A 22435-nucleotide genomic window follows, 5' to 3' on the forward strand; every position below is an offset into this window, starting at 1 on the left:
TTGATCTGTGGATTATTATACCGAAAACGTCATCAGTTTGGGGGTTTATAGTACAGACAGCCATCAAAAGAACAAGCTTTTCGGGCCTACCGAGGAAAAGTTGACCTCGTTGCGTTTGAGCGGTAAGTGTAACTTCTCTTTGCATCAGAATAATTATTCTACGTTAATTTCTGAGCAGTCTAAACTGAGTTGTATCAAAATACGAACTTCTATCTGTTGATGCAGTGTATACGCACAGTCTAGAAACGTATTCATCCTGAGCTGACTTCGTTGTGGTCTTAGGCACTGCAAACGAATCAACGGTTGTCAAGTCGCAGTATTAAATGATTTTTTGGCCTCCGTTACAGTGTACTCCGAGGCAGGAATGAAGCTAATTACAGCCACGAACAATTTATTTTAGTAGACGATATGAACTTTGTTATTAAAATATAGCGGCCCAAAAGAAAAAAAAAACATCGATCTGGGGCTTCCTTATCATTTTGTTGGCAACACTGAACAGCCATTAGCGGACAAACCTAGCTTTCATTTGTGTATATAAGATGGACGTCTTGTTCAGGTGGTACCATTTAGACAATCCTTTTTTCTCATCTTATCTTTTGAAGTTGTTCATTCGCGGGCAGACTAAAAATCTTTATAAATTTAATTTTTTTTGTTTTTTCATTTGTGGCTGAATGTTTTAGTCTACTGGCTTTTGTTGGTCTTCGACGCTCGTCGGCCAGTAAACTTAAGCAACGACAACGACAAAAACACAAAAAAACAAAGTTTAATAAGGAAAAGCAATCGCTCTGCACGTGCGGTTTAAATTTTGGTACATTTCTTTGCCGTCCTCTGCAGCAAAACAACAAGGTGAAACGACCGAAATTCAGGTTTCGCGGAGAACGCGAACACACGATGTGAATTTTTCATTCTCTTTCCACTCCTACCAATTTGGTTCCTGCCTAGTTCGCCGTTTCTGTAGAAGATGAACAAACTGAAATAATGGCGAAGTAGTACGTATGAAGTAAAGTTATATTTTCAGCTAAGGTTAAGTTTTCGTTGGCGTTGCCCGGTCATCGCTGCTTAAGTTCCAGTCTTTCGGTGCATTAAGAAGTCGTTCTTCGGTGACTCTTTTGGCGCATAAGAAGACGCCGACTTGTGGCAAGTCTAAGCTGAAACAAGTGATTACAAAACATTTTATCCTTCATCACTGATGTTTGAAGATTTATATTTCTTGTTTCATTTACACATGTTGTGTGTGCAATTTGCAAAAACAATTCGTCGTTCTCGCAAAACAAATGTTTGCCATTGATTTTTTTTTTGTCGAAAAATTTCAATCAACTGTAATATTAGTAATGTTAATCACCGGAATTTTGCAGATAAACGGGCAGATGATGCTTTAAATTTTCAGTATTTGGCACGTTTTACTGAGAAAAATTAAAAGAGGGATTATTTTGGGGCGCTTGCCCGAAACTTATTCATTGGAACTGACCGAAGTTGAATTTTGAAAGGCAAAACGGACGACCAATCTTAGTCCTGGATTGAATGGACATCAGCTCTTCACTAAGTTTCAGTTTAACTTTTAAAGCTCCTTGGTTATTTGTCGCGTTAGTTAAGTTTGCAACATATCTCTTAGGGATCCAAGGGTAACGTTTAAGTTCCTTGACCATTTCAACATGAACAAACGAATGAAATCGCTTGGCTCCAGTTACTAAAACAAGAAGCGACTTGGAGTACTATTATTCCCCGTAAAAGGGATTTTTAGTCAATGGGCGACCTTCACCGTTTGCAGCGTCTTACATGTTTGGTCGAGAGGACAAAAGAACAAACAACAAAACAATGCTCCTAGCCCTAAAAAACAATGCAGCTGCACGTTGTTAGGATTCAGTGAAAATAGGTCTACTGTAGCCCACTGTAGGACTAACACAGAAAATTGCGCCCTGTTTCAGATTTGTTTTCCAGCTTAAACATTGCGAATCCTTGTGAGTGAAACGATTAATCTGGCCTGTTTTTAAACAGGCCAAAAAACAGGCGCTCGAGTAAACAGTTTCTGTCTAAAGAAGATAAAAACACAGCACATCATCTTTCGACTTCCTGTGCGCTGTTGACATATGCAAATTTTACAAACGCTTACCAAGCATGTCTTCACTAGTAATTACCACTAAATAAACGCATTTTAAAAATGTTATCAGCAGTAAAACATTCGTGACCGGTCATTCTTTACAAGACTGAAAGTGCAAGCTGGCATGGGCTTAGTTGCCCCCGAACGTGACTCACATACGATAATAAGGCCTGCCATCGTTTTTATTTTTGCCGTCATTTTAATTTAATTTTATCGCAAAAATAGCACAGAGTTAAAAATACGGCCTTTTTATGGGACTACTTGGTCAAATAATGCAAACACTTAAATTCAATCATGTGGTTCAGTTGCCTTTTATTACATTCTCTTACCCGGCAGCTGTGGAAAGCTCCCAGCGCCTACGATTTTTTGGTCAGTGGTTTCCGAGAGAAGACTGGGAACGAGGATGGGCATTAGTTGAGCCCACGATACCCTTGTATTGTGGCTTCTGTTTAGCCTGCCATGACAATATTTCAAGCAGTTAAAGGTAACGAGCAGATTTAGCCGGAATACCCACCCGGTCTATGTTGCCGCACGTGCATTGCACGTGTGGAGTGGCAGCTATGCATGGGTAGCTTTTTTAGCCTCGTTAGGACTCTTCAGTTAGCATGGCACAGCTGCCAGCAGAGAGTGGAACTCAATAAATAGCGGAGTTCGATTGAGTTGGACATGAATGGGTTAGCGCGTGTACAATTTGCCAGTTACTCTAGAGACGAATCCCGAAAATTGTACTTGGTTTCTGTAAGAATGAAAATTATCTGCACGCGTGGACTCTTTTTAAAACCACGTTTTTGATAACACGTGTATTCCAGAGCGATCTTAGTAAGTTCTTACATAATCGAACACGCAGTATTGATTGAATTTTCGTTATCTAAGACTTAGAAAAGGTTCAGTTTAATATTGTTTTTTTAGTTGTTACTGTTGCGTATTCTCCCTAGTTTCATAAAGGACAGTCTTTAGTGCGAACTCCAATAGACAATAGACCCTTCTCCAAAATTTTGTAATATCAGCTGAGAAAATGTAAGTTGAAAATGAAAAATATATAGACGTTTGTATGACTGGGGGTATGACATATACCCCCAGTCATACAAACGTCTGTAAATTTGTTAAATTTCATCTTACATTTCCAAAGCTGATATAACACCTAATATGCTGAAACTTTGCAGGGTTACTAAAGTAAAAGTGCTCTTTCTAGTATTGGTATACGTTTTTAATTTTAACTTATTTGACTTTTCGGCCGCCATTTTGGAGAAGGGTCTCTTGTCTATTGGAGTTCACTCATTACTGAAAAGAGAAGTCAACTTCGCCTCCGAGTTTACCCGAGGAATTATAGGTGGTTTTCAATTGAGTGTCGTGAAACCAAAACCAAAGTATACTCTAGCCAATCACAACAGGTGCAAACAGCGTAATAAGCCAATCAGAATTCAAAGCAAATGCCTGTAACCGGCGCCAAGCGCGGGAATAAGCGGGCGAGCGAGTCACGATTGGCTTTGGTTTGCCTCTCGTTGATTGAGAAAGTGGCGGGAGTTTTCTTACCAATCACAGGGCGTAGTATGGTAAAACAAAAGCAAATGCTCAATTCCTTTCGATTCTCAACTGAAAAACGCTCTCATATAGGAATTTACATTCACTCTATCTTTCTGGGTTTTTAAAACATCTCTGTTCCACACAAGACTTGGAAAGCCTCGCACGTGGCTCCCTGGTGCAGTTTACATCATCACACCGGGCGCTGAAGTGAATGGCCGAGCTAGCCACGAGGATATACGGTCGATCGCTGACCGATCGGGGACTCAAACTTGGTCCCACGATCGTGATACGATAAACATTACACGTTTAAATTTCTCAAATAAAACAGACGTATTTACAATAATTATTATTGTAAAGGAAGTGAAAAGTAGTAAACGTAGCACATTTGCGCTGTTGTTGACATAGTTTTGCGAAGAAAAATACAGCACATCAGTTCAGACGTGGAATTCTACGCTTTGAAACCAAGACTTAGCTCGAAGATCATTTCTTGAAAACGTAAGCTTATTCTGCGTTCATTTTCCACTCTAAAGTAAGTCTGTCCGGCATCAGCGAAATTTGGTTTCCTGTGTACAGCAAAATTTTGCGGGCAGTGTTCACCACTAAGACTTTGTTCACTAAAATAATCATGCCCTCTATGTCTAGTTATTTCTCACTTATTCTACCTAAGAGGCGCGAATTACCGGAAATATAACGAATATAAAGCTTAATCAAGAAATGGAATCAGATTTAAGAGGGGGACAAACGTGTTAAAGGGAACTGATAAACGAGAGCTCTCTAATATGACCTGGAAACAAATTTATCTCATATTCTACAAATTTGATTAAAAGCCAATACACAAAGTGGATTTCGGCTGCGCACTGCATTAAGGAAGTGTATTTTTCTTGTGTTTTGGAGAGTACATGACATGAGATTATAAATGCAAAGTCAAAATCCCTTTTTTCAGTTACCAAAATCCAAAGTAAAAGCACAAGAGGTTCGTCTGTTATGTAAAATCATTGTATCTTGTATTCGATCGATCTTTCACATCGCGTCGAGAGCTTGGACTGGCTGTGTCGAACAAAACGGAAAAACCTGCGCCTGGACTTAGCACGCACAAATGTCAAAATTGATCTTAACATTTATTAATATTGAGCAAGATTTGCTTTAAAGACGAAAAATAAATAGCCGGGCAAAACCAAACAGAAGTACGCGACAAGTCTTATAACCACAAAACGACCAAAAGCAAATAAACTCTTCAGAAATCTTATTGCCATTCTTGGGCATGTCACTCAAAAATTTAATTAGGCATTAAGAAGAAAAGAGATGTTTATGTTGCAAAGAAATTATTATGTCTGCGGACCGTACGTGGCATTGTACAAGAAGGGCGGATTTACTCAACAAACTTTTCAGGAACACGTAAGCCTGTACTTGTATCCGTTAATTTTTATCTGATTAGTGGAAATACGAAATTGAAAAGAAAATTCAAATGTTCAGTTTGGAAAATTTTGACCAACAAATGGCATCAGCAAGCCAAAGAACTGTACAATGTAAGCTTTTACACAGACGCAAATGCTAGAACAAGCTTTTGTACATCGTAATAAACAGCACCACCGGACATTACTCCCAGCTAAACATATAGCTTTCATTTGAACGGTCACACCTCAATCACACATTTTTGGATCACATCGGAAATATTTCAAACTGAAACTTTCTGCAATCCAAGTGTTGATCGTTTTTCGTTTGTCAATGCATTCTATGACCTCTTGTCTTTGGTGTTAGACCGGATTTAATAGTTTGATTCATTTTGTAGAACGCACGTAATTCTGGATGATAGCTTTGTGTAGTCAGCTTTATGAAAGTCAAAAAATATACCTTTGTAAAGCGAGAAGGCTAATGATTCCGTATTTTCATTCTGATTCGGACAAGAACCAAGTAAACTGTAGCAGATCTGCATTTGAAAAGAATTATCAAGTGGTAGATTTGATTGTTTTCAACAAATCCCCTTCTATTCCATTTCGTAAGGGCGATCTGCGCCGTTTGGAACGTCTTACATGGTTGGTCGGGAGGACAAAAGAACGAACAACTGAACAATGCTCCTATCGCTAGCCCTAAAGCAAAATGCAGCTGCAGGTTATTAGAGTCGAGTGAAAATAGAGCTTTTGAAGGGTGCAGGCCTACTGATTTGATATTGAAAAACTGGGTAGCGACTGTTTTATGTCTTTACTCCGAGAAGTTAGGCATTGAACGGTCGCGTTTGACTGTCAATCAGTTTTACAGAGAAGAGCCACGTTGGAAAATAACTATTTCACAGAATCAGGTTGTTTGTGAATGATCACGGCTGTTCAGCGGGTTATTTTTAACGTTCTCAAGAGTTGCCCTCAGTTGTACGTTTTTCTTCATTCATAGACCGGATTTGATTGCTTGTTTTATCGTGCAGAACGCACGTAATTCCGGATGGTAGCTTTGTCTAGACAGCTTTAAAAAAGTCAAAATATATACCTTTGTACAGCAAGAAGGCTAATGATTCCGTATTTTCATTCTGATTCTGTAGCAGATCTGCATTTGAAAAGAATGATCAAGTAGTAGGCGGATTTGATTGTTTTCAACAAATCCCCTTCGATTCCATTTCGTAAGGGCGACCTGCGCCGTTTGCAACGTCTTATACATGGTTGGTCGAGAAGACAAAAGAACGAACAACTGAACAATGCTCCGAACCCTAAAACACAATGCAGCTGCAGGTTATCAGGGTCTAGTGAAAATAGAGCTTTTGAAAGGCGCAGGACTACTGATTTGGTATTGAAAAACTGGTTATGGACTGTTTTGTATCTTTACTCCGTGAAATTACCCATTGAACGGTGCGTTTGACTGTCAAACAGTTTTACAGAGAAGAGCCACGTTAGAAAAAACTATTTCCCCGAATCAGGTTGTTTGTGAATGATCAGGGCTGTTTCTTATTTAAACGCTCTCACGAGTTGACGCCAGTTGTACGTTTTTCTTCATTCTTTGCAATTTAAAAGCATTTTTCCCTCGCTGTACAGCGAGGGAAAAACGCTTTTAAATTGCCATGAATGAAGAAAAACGTACAACTGACGTCAACTAGTGAGAAAGTTAAAATAAGAAACCGAGCCGTAAAAACCTTTTTTGTTTTCTTGTACAGTAACTATAAGCAGATGCTCGTTCTTCAGTAACCTGCCTCGTTTATTTAAAATCGACTCAGCGAATTGGCACAAATGGAACCATTTTATAAGATTTTTGGTCTGTAGCTACATTGACTTTCAATTTTAATTGAAGAAAAAAGGTTTTTTAAAAAATCAATCTGTCCGTAATCGACTAAGATATTCAAAATATAAATAAGTTGTATGCTTTTACTGTTAAAAATAAAAGCTCTTCTATTGTTGAATCGAAACATAAACAATTCGTCGTTTTATTTTCGGTGTTGTGAAAAAAGTCGATAGTGGTCTCTTTAACACATTCTGGAAAGACGTTTGCTTGCAATTCGGTGCAAAAGTCGGCCGTCTCCATAGAAACGTCTATAGAATTTTTAGACTAAGAGGGGAAGTATAACTCAAATTTGATGTCATTTTAAAACCCAAAAATGTTTGTCTGTCACCAGAAACAGAAAAATAATTGTCTGGTTTTGTTATCACCCCAATGCAATAAAACCGTCGATTTGTACCTCGGTAGTTCGGAATGCATTGAAAAATGTTATGCTTACGTTTTTCAAGTTCTCGCATTTTTCTTTCCAAAATGCGCTAGAAAAAAATCACGAGCTGTTCCTTTCGGGAATTGAGCTGATTTCTTTCCTCTCGTATAGTTCTAGAATTATTTTGTAGCTAAGTGAAGGTCTTATTTCACCATTTTTAACGAGAGGTAAAAGAGGTAAAAAAAAAAAAAACATGACACTTCCCCTAGCTTAAAAGAAACTCTATCTTTGTTGTTTGGAGACAAAGAAACCAACAGTAAACTTAAAACTTGGGAAAAAATCCACCTGTCCAAGTCTATATATATAGAATTGTCATTGTTATTTAGGATGTTGTACAGCCTTATACATTTATATATTGGTCAAAAATGTTACGTCACTCGGTGGAACCTCGGTGTAATAAAAAGACGACAAATCTTTTGAACGAGCAACCATGCTCTTATTGATCAGTCACCGTTAGAAACAAGCTCGATTCTGACGTGGAGATTACATAGTCTAAGAAACAAGGTTCGCATCCAAAAGTACAAAGATAAATCTATAGACATGGACGGGTTGATTTTCTACCAAATTTCATGATTTTTACTCTGGGTAAGTACTCGGCTAGAAAATATATTTGGTGTGAGTTCAGGTCTTTTTAAAACAGCCTCATAGTATTTCGACGGTGGATCTAATTTTTCAGTTGGCCTTTGAACACTTATCAGTCAAACACTGAATCAACATATTAGGAATTAGGATTCGAAATAAGGCTTAATGATAATGTACTTTTAAAAAGATGTCTTAATTATATTATGCTGGGCTGAACATCGAGCCAAATGGCAAAAGATGCGTCAGAAATAATTTACTAAAGCTCGACAGCAAGTAAATAATTTATGCTGTTAATGGTTAAAAATAGTCTACGAATAAATTAAAGGTCTTGAAAAATAAGGTAAAATGTTGTTCCCTGGCCCTGCTAAAATAGTATTACACTGAAAAGTTTCTTTTTCAGGATCAAAACTTCATATGCTTTCCATACCAACATGTTGTCTTAACTCGAGTGATAACGCATAATCAAAAAACTGTGTTGTAGCAAACAGCATTCAACTAATAAGCAAGGTTTTGGACTAATAGGCCTTGAAAAATATTGACAAATGCTGAGGAATTGTCGAGCAAATGTTTCAAGACTCACAATATTTTTGGTGGGCTACATCCTCTCTTGATTGTAGTTGGTACATATGCAGGTTTCTTCAGGGGGTACACAACGCGAACATTTTAGCACTATATTTAAAATGTTGTCTCCTGGGCTAGATCGTTTAGTGGCTTCAGTTTAAAGACATGTTTGTGTAAGCTAATACGGATTTATCTTTTCGGATGCTTAAGCTGAAAACTTAAGTTGCAGAAAGTTTTAAGAAACGGCATCTTATTTTCCGAATTTACGAGTTGTCGTTGCCTTTACGAAAATACTAGTCTCCAATGAGGAACATTGTGTATGTAAAAATAGCTTTCCAACCCATTAAATTATATCGGAGCTTTCAAGTTCGAAGCTGGCGTGAGCCCCAAGGACTCTTTAATACAATGGCGAAACAACAATCTCCTACAAAATGCCGACTATCCCTTTATAAACTGAAGTAAGCGAAAAGAAAGAGTATATTAATGCGGGAACAACTTGAAGGAGATTTATTTTCAGGTTTCTCGCTATAATTCGTTTCGTCGCTCTATCACCAAAATCCTTTGTAAACTTAGCTTTTTTTATATTCATCTTGAATTCTTCCCTGAAATTTAAAAAAAGTCGTGGAAAGATAGACGACGCTTTTTACGCTAGACTGTCGGAAGCAGGAAGGAAGGGTTACCGCCATTTGTTTGAAGGAAGTCGGCCAAAACATTTGGAATATTTACTTTTATATCATTTTTAAATTATAACTATCCTAAGCTTGGGATAAATGACGGTAATAATTAATTTTCGACAAAAAATGTTTTCTGGGTGAAGTAAGAAGGAATACCTTAATTTATGCTCAAGAGCTAGCAATTTTGAATTCGTAGGAAAAGAAGTAACTGAAATTTTTCCCCTAATAAGAATTGAAAACTTGCCAGTGTGACAGTTCCGAAATTTGCTTATTTCATTAATGTGATGGTAGTTAGGCAAGTGCTGTTATGAAACTTCACACTTTCTTATTAAAACAAGCTTTAAATTAAAATTTACAGAGGTTAAATGCCGAAATTTGCATGGAAGTATTATTTATGCGATGTTTTCAGAGCACTTATAAGTTTAATATCACATTTAATAGCTGTAAAAACAGGGCGAGGTGAAATTGTAGACGAGGGTATTATGAAGAAGCAGCACTTTGCTGAAACTGGAAAGCCCGTCACATATACATGAAAAATATGATCTCGGTTTTTTTCTTTGTTTATGCCAGGGGCTAGAAAAAGTGTTAGATATGAATTGCAAACGAGTACCTTCTTCGGTGTTGATCAAAATAAATATCAAAAGGTTTTACACCTTGTACACAATGTAAAGTCTTTGGGATTGGTTCGGATTTATGTTGCATTTCCAGTAGCAGTACATCTCATATATAATTAAATGTAAAGGCCGGAAAGTGTGAAGGTTTTGCTCAATTTGTTTCTTGAGAGAAACCATTTGGAAAACTCCACAAGCTACCCCGCCGTAAAAAGGTTAGAAGAATGTATTTAGAATTTGTAAAACCGGCGGATGGGGAAAAAGGATTTATGAATGAACGAAAGCTTACCGCCCACATTCACGAACGACCGTTTTAGATGTATAGCAGGGGTACACAAGGAGACCATTTTTAAAAGCGAAATACTTAAGATGTTGTCTTCTCTGTTTCCAGATCATTTTGTGGCCGTTTAAAGGGGTATTTGTGTAAGCTAATGCAGTTTGATCTGTTCCATTGCTTTTAATAGCTGGAAATCTCAGTTGCAGAAAGAAACGGAACCTCATTTCCCAAGTTACAAAAATGACAGCTGCCCTCTGATTTCGCATCAGGTTAAACGCGCGCGAGATATTTGTCCCTCCAAACACGAATTAGAAAGGAATTATTTTTCCAGTGTTACAAAAATTTGAGCTGATATTTTGCCGAAGAGATTTTTAAGGCCTTCCAAACATATATCCACCGAAATCAACTGTTAACGTTGGATTGCCTGATATAATTAACAGTTCAATATATTTTGCAGTATACCGGAAGCATTTGCAGTTTTTGAGAGCAATCGCCCGAGACAGGAGGCCCTCTATATAGAGTCAGGTGAGGTTAAACTATACGATTATAAGTTTAATTTTTATTTCTTTTTTACGCCCGATTATAAAATGTTTCCATTAATTGTTGCGGCAAGCTGTTGTTGTAGCGGCAATTAATTGTTGATTTGAAATTATTATTGCCTTTTTCCTTTGTGCAGTTTGATATTTGATGTGCCGTTTACTTGACTAAAAAGCTGCCCTCATTCGGGGACGGTATAAATAAAATATGGATGTATGTAAGATCGCCAGCAAACGGCAAATGCAGGTCGCAATTTAATGGAATGAAAAATTACCGGCACTTATCGTTAATATTAAATTTCAAAAATCTTCTATATGTATATCAACGCCCGTCGCAATGAATTTTTTTTTTTTAATCTTTGAAATAAAGCACTTTAGTTTGGTCTAAGTGATGACTTCACGGCACCATATTTGTCAACTACTGAAATTTAAGTTCAGTTTAATTTCTCTGACAATCATCATTGTTTCTAAATATAACTGGTTGTTTTTCAACTGCAATTCCTTTTAAAGTCCAATGCAATAAAATCTTTCTTTTTCCATGGATCGCTCTGTTCTTGCGGGCCAAATTAGATGAGCCGGTGGAGAAATGAATAATTCGAAGTGCAAGGAGTCCAGTTTACAACTGGAATTTTGAAAGGACAGGTTATAATCCCTTGAAGATGGATATCAAGCTTTGTTCATTTTTGCGTGGTTGAAAATCAGAAAAAGTAAAACATCGGAATAATTTTGTGGGTAAACTGGTAACTTAAACCAATGGATTCTTAAAATAAGAGCCTTTACGCTGACCACTTGATTTGAATAGGATGAAAAGATTCTGAAGTTTTTACTTTGGTTTATTAATCCAGCTTTCCTTTTAAAAACGCCGAAATTTATTTTTTTATATTTCTTATCTCTGAACTATCTATTCTCCAAGCTAGGGTTAGTGCGAATTTTTAATCCAGTTTAATTACTACTCGATAAAGCTTTTTCCAAAATAATTTCCCCCTTTAGTTTTGACTTGGACTTTTTCTTTAACTTGAGCTTAAAATTAGCTTCTAGAAACATTTTCAACCAGCGAGAGATGAAAGCTCGGTTAATTTTTAATCGTGGATTAGAGTTTTAAGTCAGCTTTCGAACAACAGGTCCAGGTGGCCTGTTTCCTTCATGATACAATCGATCTCGTCGTTACTGAAATGTTTGTCTCAGGGCAACCCGCCGCAACTGCATCGGATCAATTTGGTTAACTACAAACTTAACCAGACGCACGCTCGTTTCAGTTCAAGTCGTATCCGACTCTCGAGCTCATAATCTACTTGTCAAGGACGCTGCCTACTTTTGTTACTGCGCATACGTTCTGCACACCTCGAGATATTCGGGTTTCCTATGGGTGGTGCCTACAAATATAGCAAGATATTTTTGCGCGGTTTAAAACTATGCGGAGAAAGCAGAACTTGACAAGTGTTCTTGGTATCTAAAAAGAAAATTGGGCGTAACCATGCATTTTTCAGAGATAATAAATCTTCGATTTGGGAAAATGCCATACATTGTTTTGTATTTTATTCCTTTTTAGAATTATTGTTGCTTGATTATCCCCCAATTTTCTTTTTGGATTCCAATAGCCCTTGCTAAGATCTGCTTTTCCCGCATAGTCATAAGCTGCGCAAAAATACTCCTGTATTAGTAGGCACCGTAGCAAAAAGAAACTCTCGCTCTTTTTCTCGTTTTGCTCTTGGTGGCTGGTCCCTGTTTAGTATTTCAATTCCGGCGTTTCTAAACTGCTGAAATTTGCATTTGAATGTTGGATAAAAATTGTCCCATGTTATAAATGATTCACAGGGCAGCTGAAATCCACAGAGGATTGAATGAGAATATTTCAATATTATCACGATTATGTAAACCTGGAATTGATTATCTAATGATTTTAAAATTATTTCAAAGGGTATTTGTACTATAAACCTAGGACAGATTTTTTTCGGTTACATGTGTCCTCCATTGGAAAAGATATAAAGCTAAAACGTAACGAAAACATTGTGTAATCATCCTTTCAAGAAATGACGCTTATTGCAAGAAAGATTTCAACAAATCGCGAATTTGCGAAATCACGTTGTCCCGATAATTTTATGTACAAATGTACTTCTGAATGCGAGAGAAATAATTTCGATATTTTGACAATAAAAAGTTGAAAACTCTAAGCAATCGAAAGCACTTAGAACTCAAAGCACATGCGTGGAACCGGCGCAAAGCATGGGAAAACGAGCAAAAAGGTACTGTTACCGAAACAATTTTTAACGTTAAAAATTGTTATTGTGTAACATAGCGTGCAGACTTTTAACAAAGCAATTTGTTGCAGCAAAACATTGCTAGCTTTTTATCTGTCTTTAAAAACTTGCAAACTGTTGCTGCAACAAAATGTTTCGTTGGAAGTCGTCAGCGCGCTTCAAATGTTGCGTTAAAAATTGTCGTTAAAATTTTCCCGCGCAAGATCACCGACAAGTCACGATTAGTCACGATTGGTTTCGATTCTGCTAGCTCTTCTGATTGGTTGAAAATCAGCGTGCTTACATTGATTGGTTGAGCGCGTGGTACGCGTGAATTAGTCTCTTTCCGGCAACTGCAGAACCGAATTAAGAACATCCAATTAGCTTTCTCAGTCTATCCAGAGAGAAAACATTTCCAAAATAAAGTAATTCGTGGAAACTCAAAATCGCACCAGCTTGCGTAAATGCGAGTGTACAGTGGCCAGACAAGAGCACAAAAGGATACTGAAACCAGTGTTTACTATTTAAATAAGTGAGTCAATTTTAAAACAATTTTCAAGCCAGGGTGCAATTAGTCTTTCAAAGTGAAAATGCAGAGATAAGTTTACGCGTAAATGACACCACAGAGTAGCTCGCTCGAAGAAGCGAAAGTTACTACCGCGTTACTAACTCTCTCTCTGAAAAAATGCGATTCAACTTGATTTTTAAACAAAAACTGATTAATGTTCACTTCAGTCGTGATACAAATTATACAAAAACCAATCGTAAATTTTAGCAATGTTCCTCGGATCAATCCCTCTTGTAATGACTGCTTTTAATTTCATTTTAATTCATGAATTTCATTTGGTTGAAACTGCCTAGGGATGCGAAGTCAAGTACAAGTCAGAGTAAAAAATTCCTGGCAATTTCAAGGTGCTGAAAACATTGGCAGACATTAAACATTTGCGTGGTAATTTAATCTTGTCTGATCTTCCATCTGTGTCACTTAACTATGCAAAAACCAGTCTTTCTTTTCTGCTGACAAAAGAAACAAAAAATTCATGTATACAAACACCTTAAAATTCCACAAACAACTTTACGACGGAACCAATAGAGCCCCCCGAAACGGTGTTCTTTTTCTTTCAAGTTTAATTACTATTTGACGATCTGTTGTTCGAGATAAAAGGAATTAAAATGGAAAGGTGATTCGCGGAGAAAGTCACTTCAATTCGAACGAAAGTGCACATTTGACGGCTCCGATGTTAATCCAACCAGGGTATGTTCTTGCTATCCTTTCTTACTCCCTAATATTTTTGTTTTGTCTATATTAACTACAGTGCACTCGAATTTAATTCCCGGGTTGGGGGAGGGGGGGGGGGGGGCTCTCCTCGGAATTCTTGGTGAAGGTATACCGGTATGCAGCCCAGTTCTCCAAACCCAAATTCACACATACGTATCATTATAGCTTTATATAGGGCGTAGGCCTGATAGCTTATTTTAGAGGATTACTCACCCCCCCCCCCCCCCCGCAAGGGCACTTATTGCAGTATAAAGGGGTGAAGGCTTGTGTTGATTGATTCGTGAAGGCGATCAGGCCTCATACCAGAGAGGATAATGCGATAGGATCGGTGTTACAGAATCAAACTCTTCAACTGGATGGATAATTCAAGAGTGTTTCAAGAGTTTTTCGTCGCGATTGATGTCAATTTGCTGTTGGCCCTTAAAAATTGTGCCGGAACTGATAACCTTCGATAGCTCGGTTTAGCTGTTTCTAAAGAGGTTGGTAGCTACTGTAGCGACACTAGTGAATGGCTTTTAACAACGAAAATGTTTCGTTGAAAGTGAATATCTGATCAGGGCTTACAGAAATTTGAGAGAAGTTAGATTTTTTTTCTGTTATGATCAATTGTTCCTTGTGCTTGCAAAACTATTATCGCATGAAAACACGATAAGCATCGAAATAAGATTTATCAATACGTAAATATGGTGCTGAGTTTAGCTCTCCGTCCAGTTATAGCAAGTTATCCCGGCTGGCAATTAGTTCGTTTCTGTGTTGAAACGAATGCAGAAAATTTCACTTTCAATTGGCAGTAAGTTTGGACCAAAAGGGTAATTAAACGCCCAGGAAGGTTTTGCTTCGATTCCGCATCATTTCATTGTGAGTAAATTTAAATAATTTGCTTATTTAGTCAGCGACCATACCATCGTTGGGCAGAATATTTTATTTTCTCGCTCTTATATGTGTTCGATGTCCAAATCAATTCCGTTGATCGAAATTTCGCTCCAAGTATAAAATTCACACTTAATTCAATTTTAGTTGCATTTGCACCGGCACGTTTTAATGAGCTAAGAGCTGTTTAGTCCTTTCTATTCGCTAATTGATTTTTCTTCTGTCTGGCAAATACATTTTCGCACGCAAGTTTCCCTTTCAGTGAAGTTCGGCGGCATTAATTTATCTGTCAAATAGCCATCATTGGCGACTGGAGTTATTCACTCCTCGCGTATTTTACTACTTAATATTTACAAGTTGTGTAAGCAATGCCACTTTCTGGAATAATCTCCTGCCTCGTGGAAATGCGACGCGCAGGAGTCGAGGGGACTTTTCTCCGTCTCTTTTCCAGCGCATCTCTTTTCGACGTGGTAGGTGATTTTCGTGTGCGTGTTGGCTCGCGCCTTTTTCTCGCTCGACTCTCCTTGAGCGAGATCTATGTTGTTGACAGTATGCCAGCCAAAATTACCCCCCTGTGTAGTGTTTACTTTAAAGGGGCATTGTCACTGGGATTTTGCTAAGTTTGGGACAAACTGTTAAAATGTACAAAGTGTGTCTGTCCAATAAATAAGCTTCAGGAAGCATTTTCACCGCATGTCCAGTAGAGGAAAATAGAGCATTTAAACCTTCTGGTGGATGAATGAAAATCAGTTTCAAAGGCCGGCAGAGTAAACTTTTTACTATCTCTTCTGAAACTGTTTTTATCATTTAAGTATTCCGCAAGTTAATCAATATCAACCATGGATCTTCTCCTGCTTCCTCTAACTTCCTCTCGAATGGTCACGGGATTTTGTCACTCAAAAGTTAGAACCACGTTGTACAGCATAATAAACAGTACTACAGGAGATTACTACTCAGTAGCTTCCATTTGAATGGTCATACGTTAGGATATTACCAACAAACGCAAAAGTTAAAACCACCTTGTACAGCAGTAGAAACAACACCACAGGAACGTATTGCTCATTAGTTTTCATTTGAATGGTCGCACTTTAGAATTTCACCCACAAACTCAAAAGTTAAACCACCTTCTATAGCATAATAAAAAGCACCATAGGAAAGTACTTCTCAGTACGTAGTTTTCATTTTAATTGTCTCACTTAAGAATTTCAAACTAGGGGAAAGAAGCACCTCGTACAGCGTAGTAAATGGTACATCCGAGAAACTGTTTCTCTATACTTTCCGGATTAGAATGATCACAATTTTAATTTTGATAGATGAGAATGAAAGGATTTCTTCATCCTGTGACTTAAAATATAGAAACACAACAAACTTATGCTCAAACTTCGGGATTTCATTCAAAGATCGACACCAGGTGCAAACAATACTTCTCGCGCCTTGATCAGCGCCCTGTTTCGTTTAAAGAATCAATGCATAATTAATATAATAAGTCAAAAGTCGGAAATACAATTGTTTAATCTAATGTATATTTTTCAGATCAGAGAGAACAGTTTCAGCTGACGCCCTTTCACTTTTTGGAAAGGCCGTGGTAAGAAGCAGATATTCTACAGCCTAAACAATGAATGTCTTGGCCAATGCCACTCGTCCTTCGAATTCGTCCCTTGCAACGCCGAAAACCTCCGAACTGGAGCCGAAGCATGCCGAGATCATTCGACTCAGCTTGAGCGCAATCATCTGCTCCATTGGTGTTGTGGGTAACCTGCTGGTCATCATTATCACGGGTGCAAATCGCGCCAACAAAACCGCTGTGCACAAGTACATCCTCAATTTAGCCATCGCGGATATCGGTGTGTTAGCGATCTGCTATCCCCTTATTCTTGTCAAAGCCGCTGATCCGCTTCACTGGCCGCTGGGAAGGGTGGTATGCGAGGTTTTCTACCCGTTCACAGATATTTTCTTCAGTGCTTCCATTGGCTCAATCGTTGCCATAGCAATCGACAGACATAGAGCGATTGTCCGTGGCATGACCGCATGCAGATCACTGTCAGTTGCTAAGTGGGTTATTCTGGGCGTCTGGATTTTAGGCTTTGTCGCAGTGGTGGTCCCTCTGTATTTTGTCATGGATTTCATCGAAAACAAACAGAACGGTACAATAGATTGCACGCCCAGATGGCCGAATGCAATGGCAGAAAATAGCTACGTCATCTCGCTCACGATCTTGTGGTACGTCGTTCCGCTGGTTGTGATACTGTTGGTGTACAGACAAATCGCAAGCAAGATTCGTGCCAGCAAATTGCTCCACTCAAAAATCCACAACATGTGTGGCAGCTATAGGAGTACTAGGAAGAAAAAAGCTGATAGTGTCAATACAAAGGCGTTAAAGATTCTTGTACCGGTGGTGATCGCCTTCGCCGTGACAATGTTCCCCTTCCACGTCTTCAGAATCGTCTCCCTCTTCGTGAACGTTAGGAAAATGAAGTACATCTGGGTTGTGTATAACATCTGCACTCTGCTTTTGCTGACCAATAGCGCTGTCAATCCTATCATTTACTCGCTTGTCAGTGAAGAGTTCAGGCAACGATTCAAAGACATTTTAAACTTTAACTGGAAGCGTTTGTTCCAAGAACCAATGACGCGTAAGGAGACTTCATCATTTTCCTTCCGCCTGCATTCACACTCTCCTGTCCTGTCACCCAAACCAGAGAGAGAAACGGACGTGTAGATTAACTCTCTGTCCTTCCAAGGACCAAAGGCGATACATCGTTTACGTACTGTAAAATCCTTACTGAATCCTCGTTGTTGTATGCACAGACGTATTGTATCCATGTATGGACTAAGCGATCTCATACGAGTGTTGCTGGCCAAATGTATAAGCTAGCTGGTGATTGACAGATTTCAGTCCGTTACGGCCTTGTAAGCCTTCGAATTCTCAATGGATTTCGTTTAAGAAGAGTCTCTAGGAATTATATGAAGCAGACATCTCGACTTTCCACGCACATAGTCCGCTAGCTACTGTACGCAGATATGATTGGAGGATAGTTACAAACTGAAGTCTGGACCTTCTTCATGGACGTCATATAGAGGACTGAAATATTATAGACAAGGGAGAGGGCACCATTGCTATCTTGGAACCAGTTGCATTACCAAGGTACAAACCTGTCTGTGGACGGAAATCCTAAAGTGCAACCATTTAAACGAAAGCCATTAACCAGTACTTTCCTGTGGTGGTGTTTATTACACTGTGCTGGGTGGCTCGAAATTTACTTTTGAGCATGTGAATAAGCCGTTGAAACGAAAGCTACCGAGCAGTACTTTCCTTAACGATGCACGATACAAACGAACACAAAGAAAATTTGAGGTGTCTAGAACTTTGTTACTCCTTTACTCTCAAAGCCGGAGGGAGTTGCTCCGCCCTTTGTTTCTTGCTGAACTGTGAACAAACCCTGTAAGTTTTCGTGGTGGTAATGCGTTCCGCCCACCGTTAATTTACATCAGAAGAAGAAACAAGAAGTCTAAGAAAGAGCAATATTAATTTTTAAGAACATCGTGAAAAGCAATGAAAAAGTTACTAAGATAAAATTAACATAGTGGCCGGACGTACTCTCAAAAGACATGAAGGCGAAAGGCTTAGAGAACAATAAGCTATATATGTTTTAGTCAGTTGTCCGCAAGGATGATGTATATTCGAATAGACTTAGCTTGTTGTTATTAGATCACAGAGTTTCATGACATTCCTTAACCGAGGCTACTCAAATTTGAACTTCTTTACAGGCAAGTCAACTTTGAATTTTCCCATTGTTGTTCTGTGCCACGTTCTAATCATACTTTTTCATTTTCCATCACTACACGCTCTTTTTATCATCAGGAGCTTACAAACTTCAAAACTGGTCGTTCCGTATGAATTGTTGAAACAATGCGTCACGATGGTTCACGTGATATTACACAAGGTGGACATACAATGCGATTTGTTGCACGCAAATATAGGACACTGTTAGAAACCGATTTTGCTTCGATTTCTGTTGCGCGTGAAGTTTGGAGAAGCAGGGATGGCGCAGTGGTGAGAGCACTCGCCGCCCACCAATGTGGCCCGGGTTCGATTCCCGGACTCGGCGTCATATGTGGGTTGAGTTTGTTGTTGGTTCTCGTCCTTGCTCCGAGAGGTTTTTCTCCGGGTACTCCAGTTTTCCTCTCTCCTCAAAAACCAATATTTTTACATTCTAATTCGGTCTGGAGAGGGTTCCCATACTGTAAAGCGCATATGGAATTATACGCTATACAAATTTACTAACTAATTATTATTATTGCTTATTATGTTGGACGCAACAAAATCAGCGTGGACAAGCAGTGCGATTTTTTGAGGTTGTGTTCGATGTTGTATAGGCGATCTTTCACCGTGTGCTCGGGCCTTCACTGTTGTGTGATTGGCTAGACAGAATCGCCTTGAGTTTTGTTTTAAGACTATAGAACGTATAGAGATAGATAACTTGGAGGTTAGAGCGGTTTTCAATCAAGTGTCGTAAAACCAAAACCAAAGTAATTACTCTGGCTAATCACAACACGTGCAAACAGCGCAATGAACCAATCAGAATTCAAAGCAAATACACGTAACCGGCGCCAAGCGCGGGAAAACGCGTGCGAGCGAGGCACGATTGGTTTTGGTTTACATCTTATTGGTTGAGAAAGTGGCACGAGTTTTATTAACCAATCACAGAGCGTGGTAATGCGAAACCAAAGCAAAAACGCAATTACTTTCGACAAACAATTGAAAACCGCTCTAAGTTAAGAAATTTTGCGATATGGTTGCATTTGGTTGGTCAGCAAAAAGTTGCATTTACGCTGCTTGTGAGATAGAAGCATACATTTTATTTATTACCAAGGGAGAATAAGTTAATTAAATATTGTAGGAATTGAACAACCTCAAGCATGAAAATAGTTGATTGAACAGTTTATTGATTTGCGCATGGATAAAATTAAGACTGTATTTAAAGAAACCTCGTAGATTTGTTTGCAGCTAAGACAGACTAAGGTACACTGTCATGAATGCGCTAAATAAAAATATTAAACTTTTCTTCTCGAAATTGAATCACTTGGACTTACTTTTTTTGTATTATCGGCTTTGAATATTCTACTGTTCAAACTTTTGGAAAGTTTTCTTTAAAACACAGAAAATAACCCCAGGGAAGGGTTTTTTTAGAAGAATAATTACTAAGGAGAATAATTGCCGGCAGCTTTCCAAACGATTATTATTTTTTGTTAATTTTAAGACAGCTCTAAAATAGTGACTGTTATGAAGAGGTGACCTTATTAACAACGCGTACGTGGTCTTAGGGTGGAGTCCCTTGTATAAGAAAGAAAATAAGTGCTAGATATTACTACGGTCATTACCCGACGTTAAGAAAGATACCTTTGATTCTAACATTAACACGGTTTGAGTATAAAATACGGTGAAATTCTTCCAATCCATAGGAACACAGGTAGATTGGTCCATGGTTACACTGGATCGTGGGAAGCAATTACTGCCTGTTGTTTTGACAAGCTGGGTCGCTCTCAGGTAGTGCGCTTTTCCAAGACTTTAGTCTTTTTTGAATTTCTTCGCATTGAGAATGGCATTCTTGCTTCCTCCGTTTTAGAGAGAAAACATTCAGTTCCTTTGAGGATATTTCTTTCTTCATTCTTTCAATCTCCTTTACTTCACTGTTTATCTCATCGTCAATTGCTGCAAGAGGAAAAATTGAACATGCAAAACTTAAAAACCCTTCCCAAACTGGAGGCTCTTGCATTGAAAACGGAAGTTATCGTTAAGTGGGTGAGGTAAAACCGTATAAAAACGAAGATTTTTCTATATAGATGTTTTGGCATTCCGTTCCGTTAGAAATCAGAGGTTTTTGAAAAACGATGACGTAACAGTACCAGAACAAGTCATTACAAATCAAGTTAGCATTTCAGTCGTTTACGTGAGAAAAATTACTGACACATGCATCTTTCAAAATTTCCGTTTTCAAATAAGAACGGGCCGTGTGTGTAAGGGGCTTAAAAATTCATATGAAATAACTGTTAGACTGGTTTTCAATAGCGTGTCGCAAGTTGCGTTTGCCTTGGTTTCGCTTTACTACGTGCTGTGATTGGTTAGTAAAATTCGAGCCACTTTCTTGACCAAAGAGAAACAAAACTAAAGCCAATGCCACACCAACTGCATCTAACTTGCTTCACGCCTTTTCCCGCGCTTGGCGCCGCGGTTTACATGCATTTGATTCGAATTCTGATTGGTTGAATGCGCTGTTGGTCAGAGTCCGGATTATTTTGGTTTTCGTTTTACGACACAATTGAAAACCGCTCTGTTTGCATTAACTAAGAAATCAAATTAGGGTTATTAGGCGACCACGATACTACAATTGGAAGGTTCAACTGCAATACAGACGTATTTTCAGCGAAGATTCAAAATGAGCGCTAGCCGATATCAGGTTGTATTATTTTGTGCATGATATTGAGTCAATACCTTCAGCTTGAGTTCTTATTTTCTCCAGGTTCTCTTCATCTATCCCGCGAGCCTTTGTAAGCAAACGTAGCGCTTCACTGTAAAGTGCAGTTGGGCCTGAAAAAAATCATTAAGTCATATTAACACTTGACATTTGGCTCATTCAAGTAATGTATATCTTTGGGCTACTCTGCCAGTGACAACCAAACTGACATATTGCATACATGGAAAATATAACCTTAAAATATCTTAGTTTTCTTTTCTTAGTCTGTTTAATCATATTCCTTTCATTCTACATTGCTCTCACTTTATTCTAGTCAGGTTCTATTTTATTAACCACATAGGCTGTCACAACACACTATAGAGCGGTTTTCAATTGAGTGTCGAAAGTAATTTCCCGTTTGCTTTGGTTTTGCATTACTACGCTCTGTGATTGGTTAACAAAACTCGCGCCACTTTCTCAACCAATGGGAATCCAAACCAAAACCAATCGTGTTTTGGCCTCACGCGTTTTCCCGCGCTTGGCGCCAGTTGCATGTTTTTGCTTCGAATTCTGATTGGCTCGTTGTGTGTTTGCATCTGTTGCGTTTGGCCAGAGTAATTACTTTGGTTTTGGTTTTACGACACTCAATTGGAAACCGCTCTATTCTGGCTCTAATCTTATCCTATTCGTAGGAATTTAGATCACGAAAACATTTGATGTTTGGATTTCTTTGGCGAAGAAACAAACCTGATTGGTTGCAACGCAACCATCGTTTCATTACAGAAAAGTTTTTGACGTTTATGTTTTTCGGGAGGGGGGGGGGGGGGGGGGGGCGGAGGATTGTGGTCTCAAATCATTAAATCTTTATTTTAACACGGTAAAAATCCACCAGGTTTTGGTACAAAATAAAACACAACTACATAACAATATTTAATAACAATAAATATGTTTCTAAAAAGTCTTACTCATAATTACACTAAACAACACCTGTTTTCCATGAATGCCATGTATCTAATTTAATTAACTAAAATGATGGTTTAACAATTGCT

The 22435-nt window shown here is 38.4% G+C and overlaps 2 protein-coding genes across 8 annotated transcripts in view; one reads left to right on the forward strand and one right to left on the reverse strand.

Annotated features, from left to right (window-relative positions):
- Positions 1 to 19996, forward strand: LOC146458356 (galanin receptor type 1-like). Of its 7 annotated transcripts, XM_085090681.1 has the most exons (4): positions 33 to 122; positions 2435 to 2582; positions 10467 to 10534; positions 16465 to 19996. In XM_085090681.1, exon 4 carries the CDS (start codon positions 16547 to 16549, stop codon positions 17648 to 17650), a length of 1104 nt encoding a protein of 367 aa, XP_084946807.1. In that variant the 5' UTR covers positions 33 to 122; positions 2435 to 2582; positions 10467 to 10534; positions 16465 to 16546; the 3' UTR covers positions 17651 to 19996. The 7 variants fall into 7 exon arrangements, with proteins under 7 accessions (XP_084946808.1, XP_084946807.1, XP_084946809.1 ...); XM_085090682.1 differs by lacking the exon at positions 2435 to 2582 and having other exon boundaries at positions 1 to 122; XM_085090683.1 differs by lacking the exons at positions 33 to 122; positions 2435 to 2582 and adding an exon at positions 3985 to 4117.
- LOC146458357 (uncharacterized) overlaps positions 19859 to 22435 on the reverse strand; it is a 14475-nt gene continuing 11898 nt past the window's right edge. Inside the window, exons 5-6 of the mRNA XM_085090679.1 lie at positions 21425 to 21520; positions 19859 to 20644 (exon numbers count right to left, since the gene is read on the reverse strand). Coding sequence (XP_084946805.1) covers positions 20442 to 20644; positions 21425 to 21520 — 299 coding nt within the window. The 3' untranslated portion in view covers positions 19859 to 20441. The remainder of the gene's footprint in view (positions 20645 to 21424; positions 21521 to 22435) is intronic.

The sequence above is a fragment of the Pavona decussata genome, unplaced genomic scaffold (assembly GCF_977016875.1).
Source record: "Pavona decussata unplaced genomic scaffold, jaPavDecu1.1 SCAFFOLD_233, whole genome shotgun sequence".
Lineage (NCBI taxonomy): Eukaryota > Metazoa > Cnidaria > Anthozoa > Scleractinia > Agariciidae > Pavona > Pavona decussata.

Bases quoted from the DNA above. Each gene is read 5' to 3' on its own strand.
- LOC146458356 (XM_085090682.1), top strand. From the start codon at position 16,547: ATGAATGTCTTGGCCAATGCCACTCGTCCTTCGAATTCGTCCCTTGCA.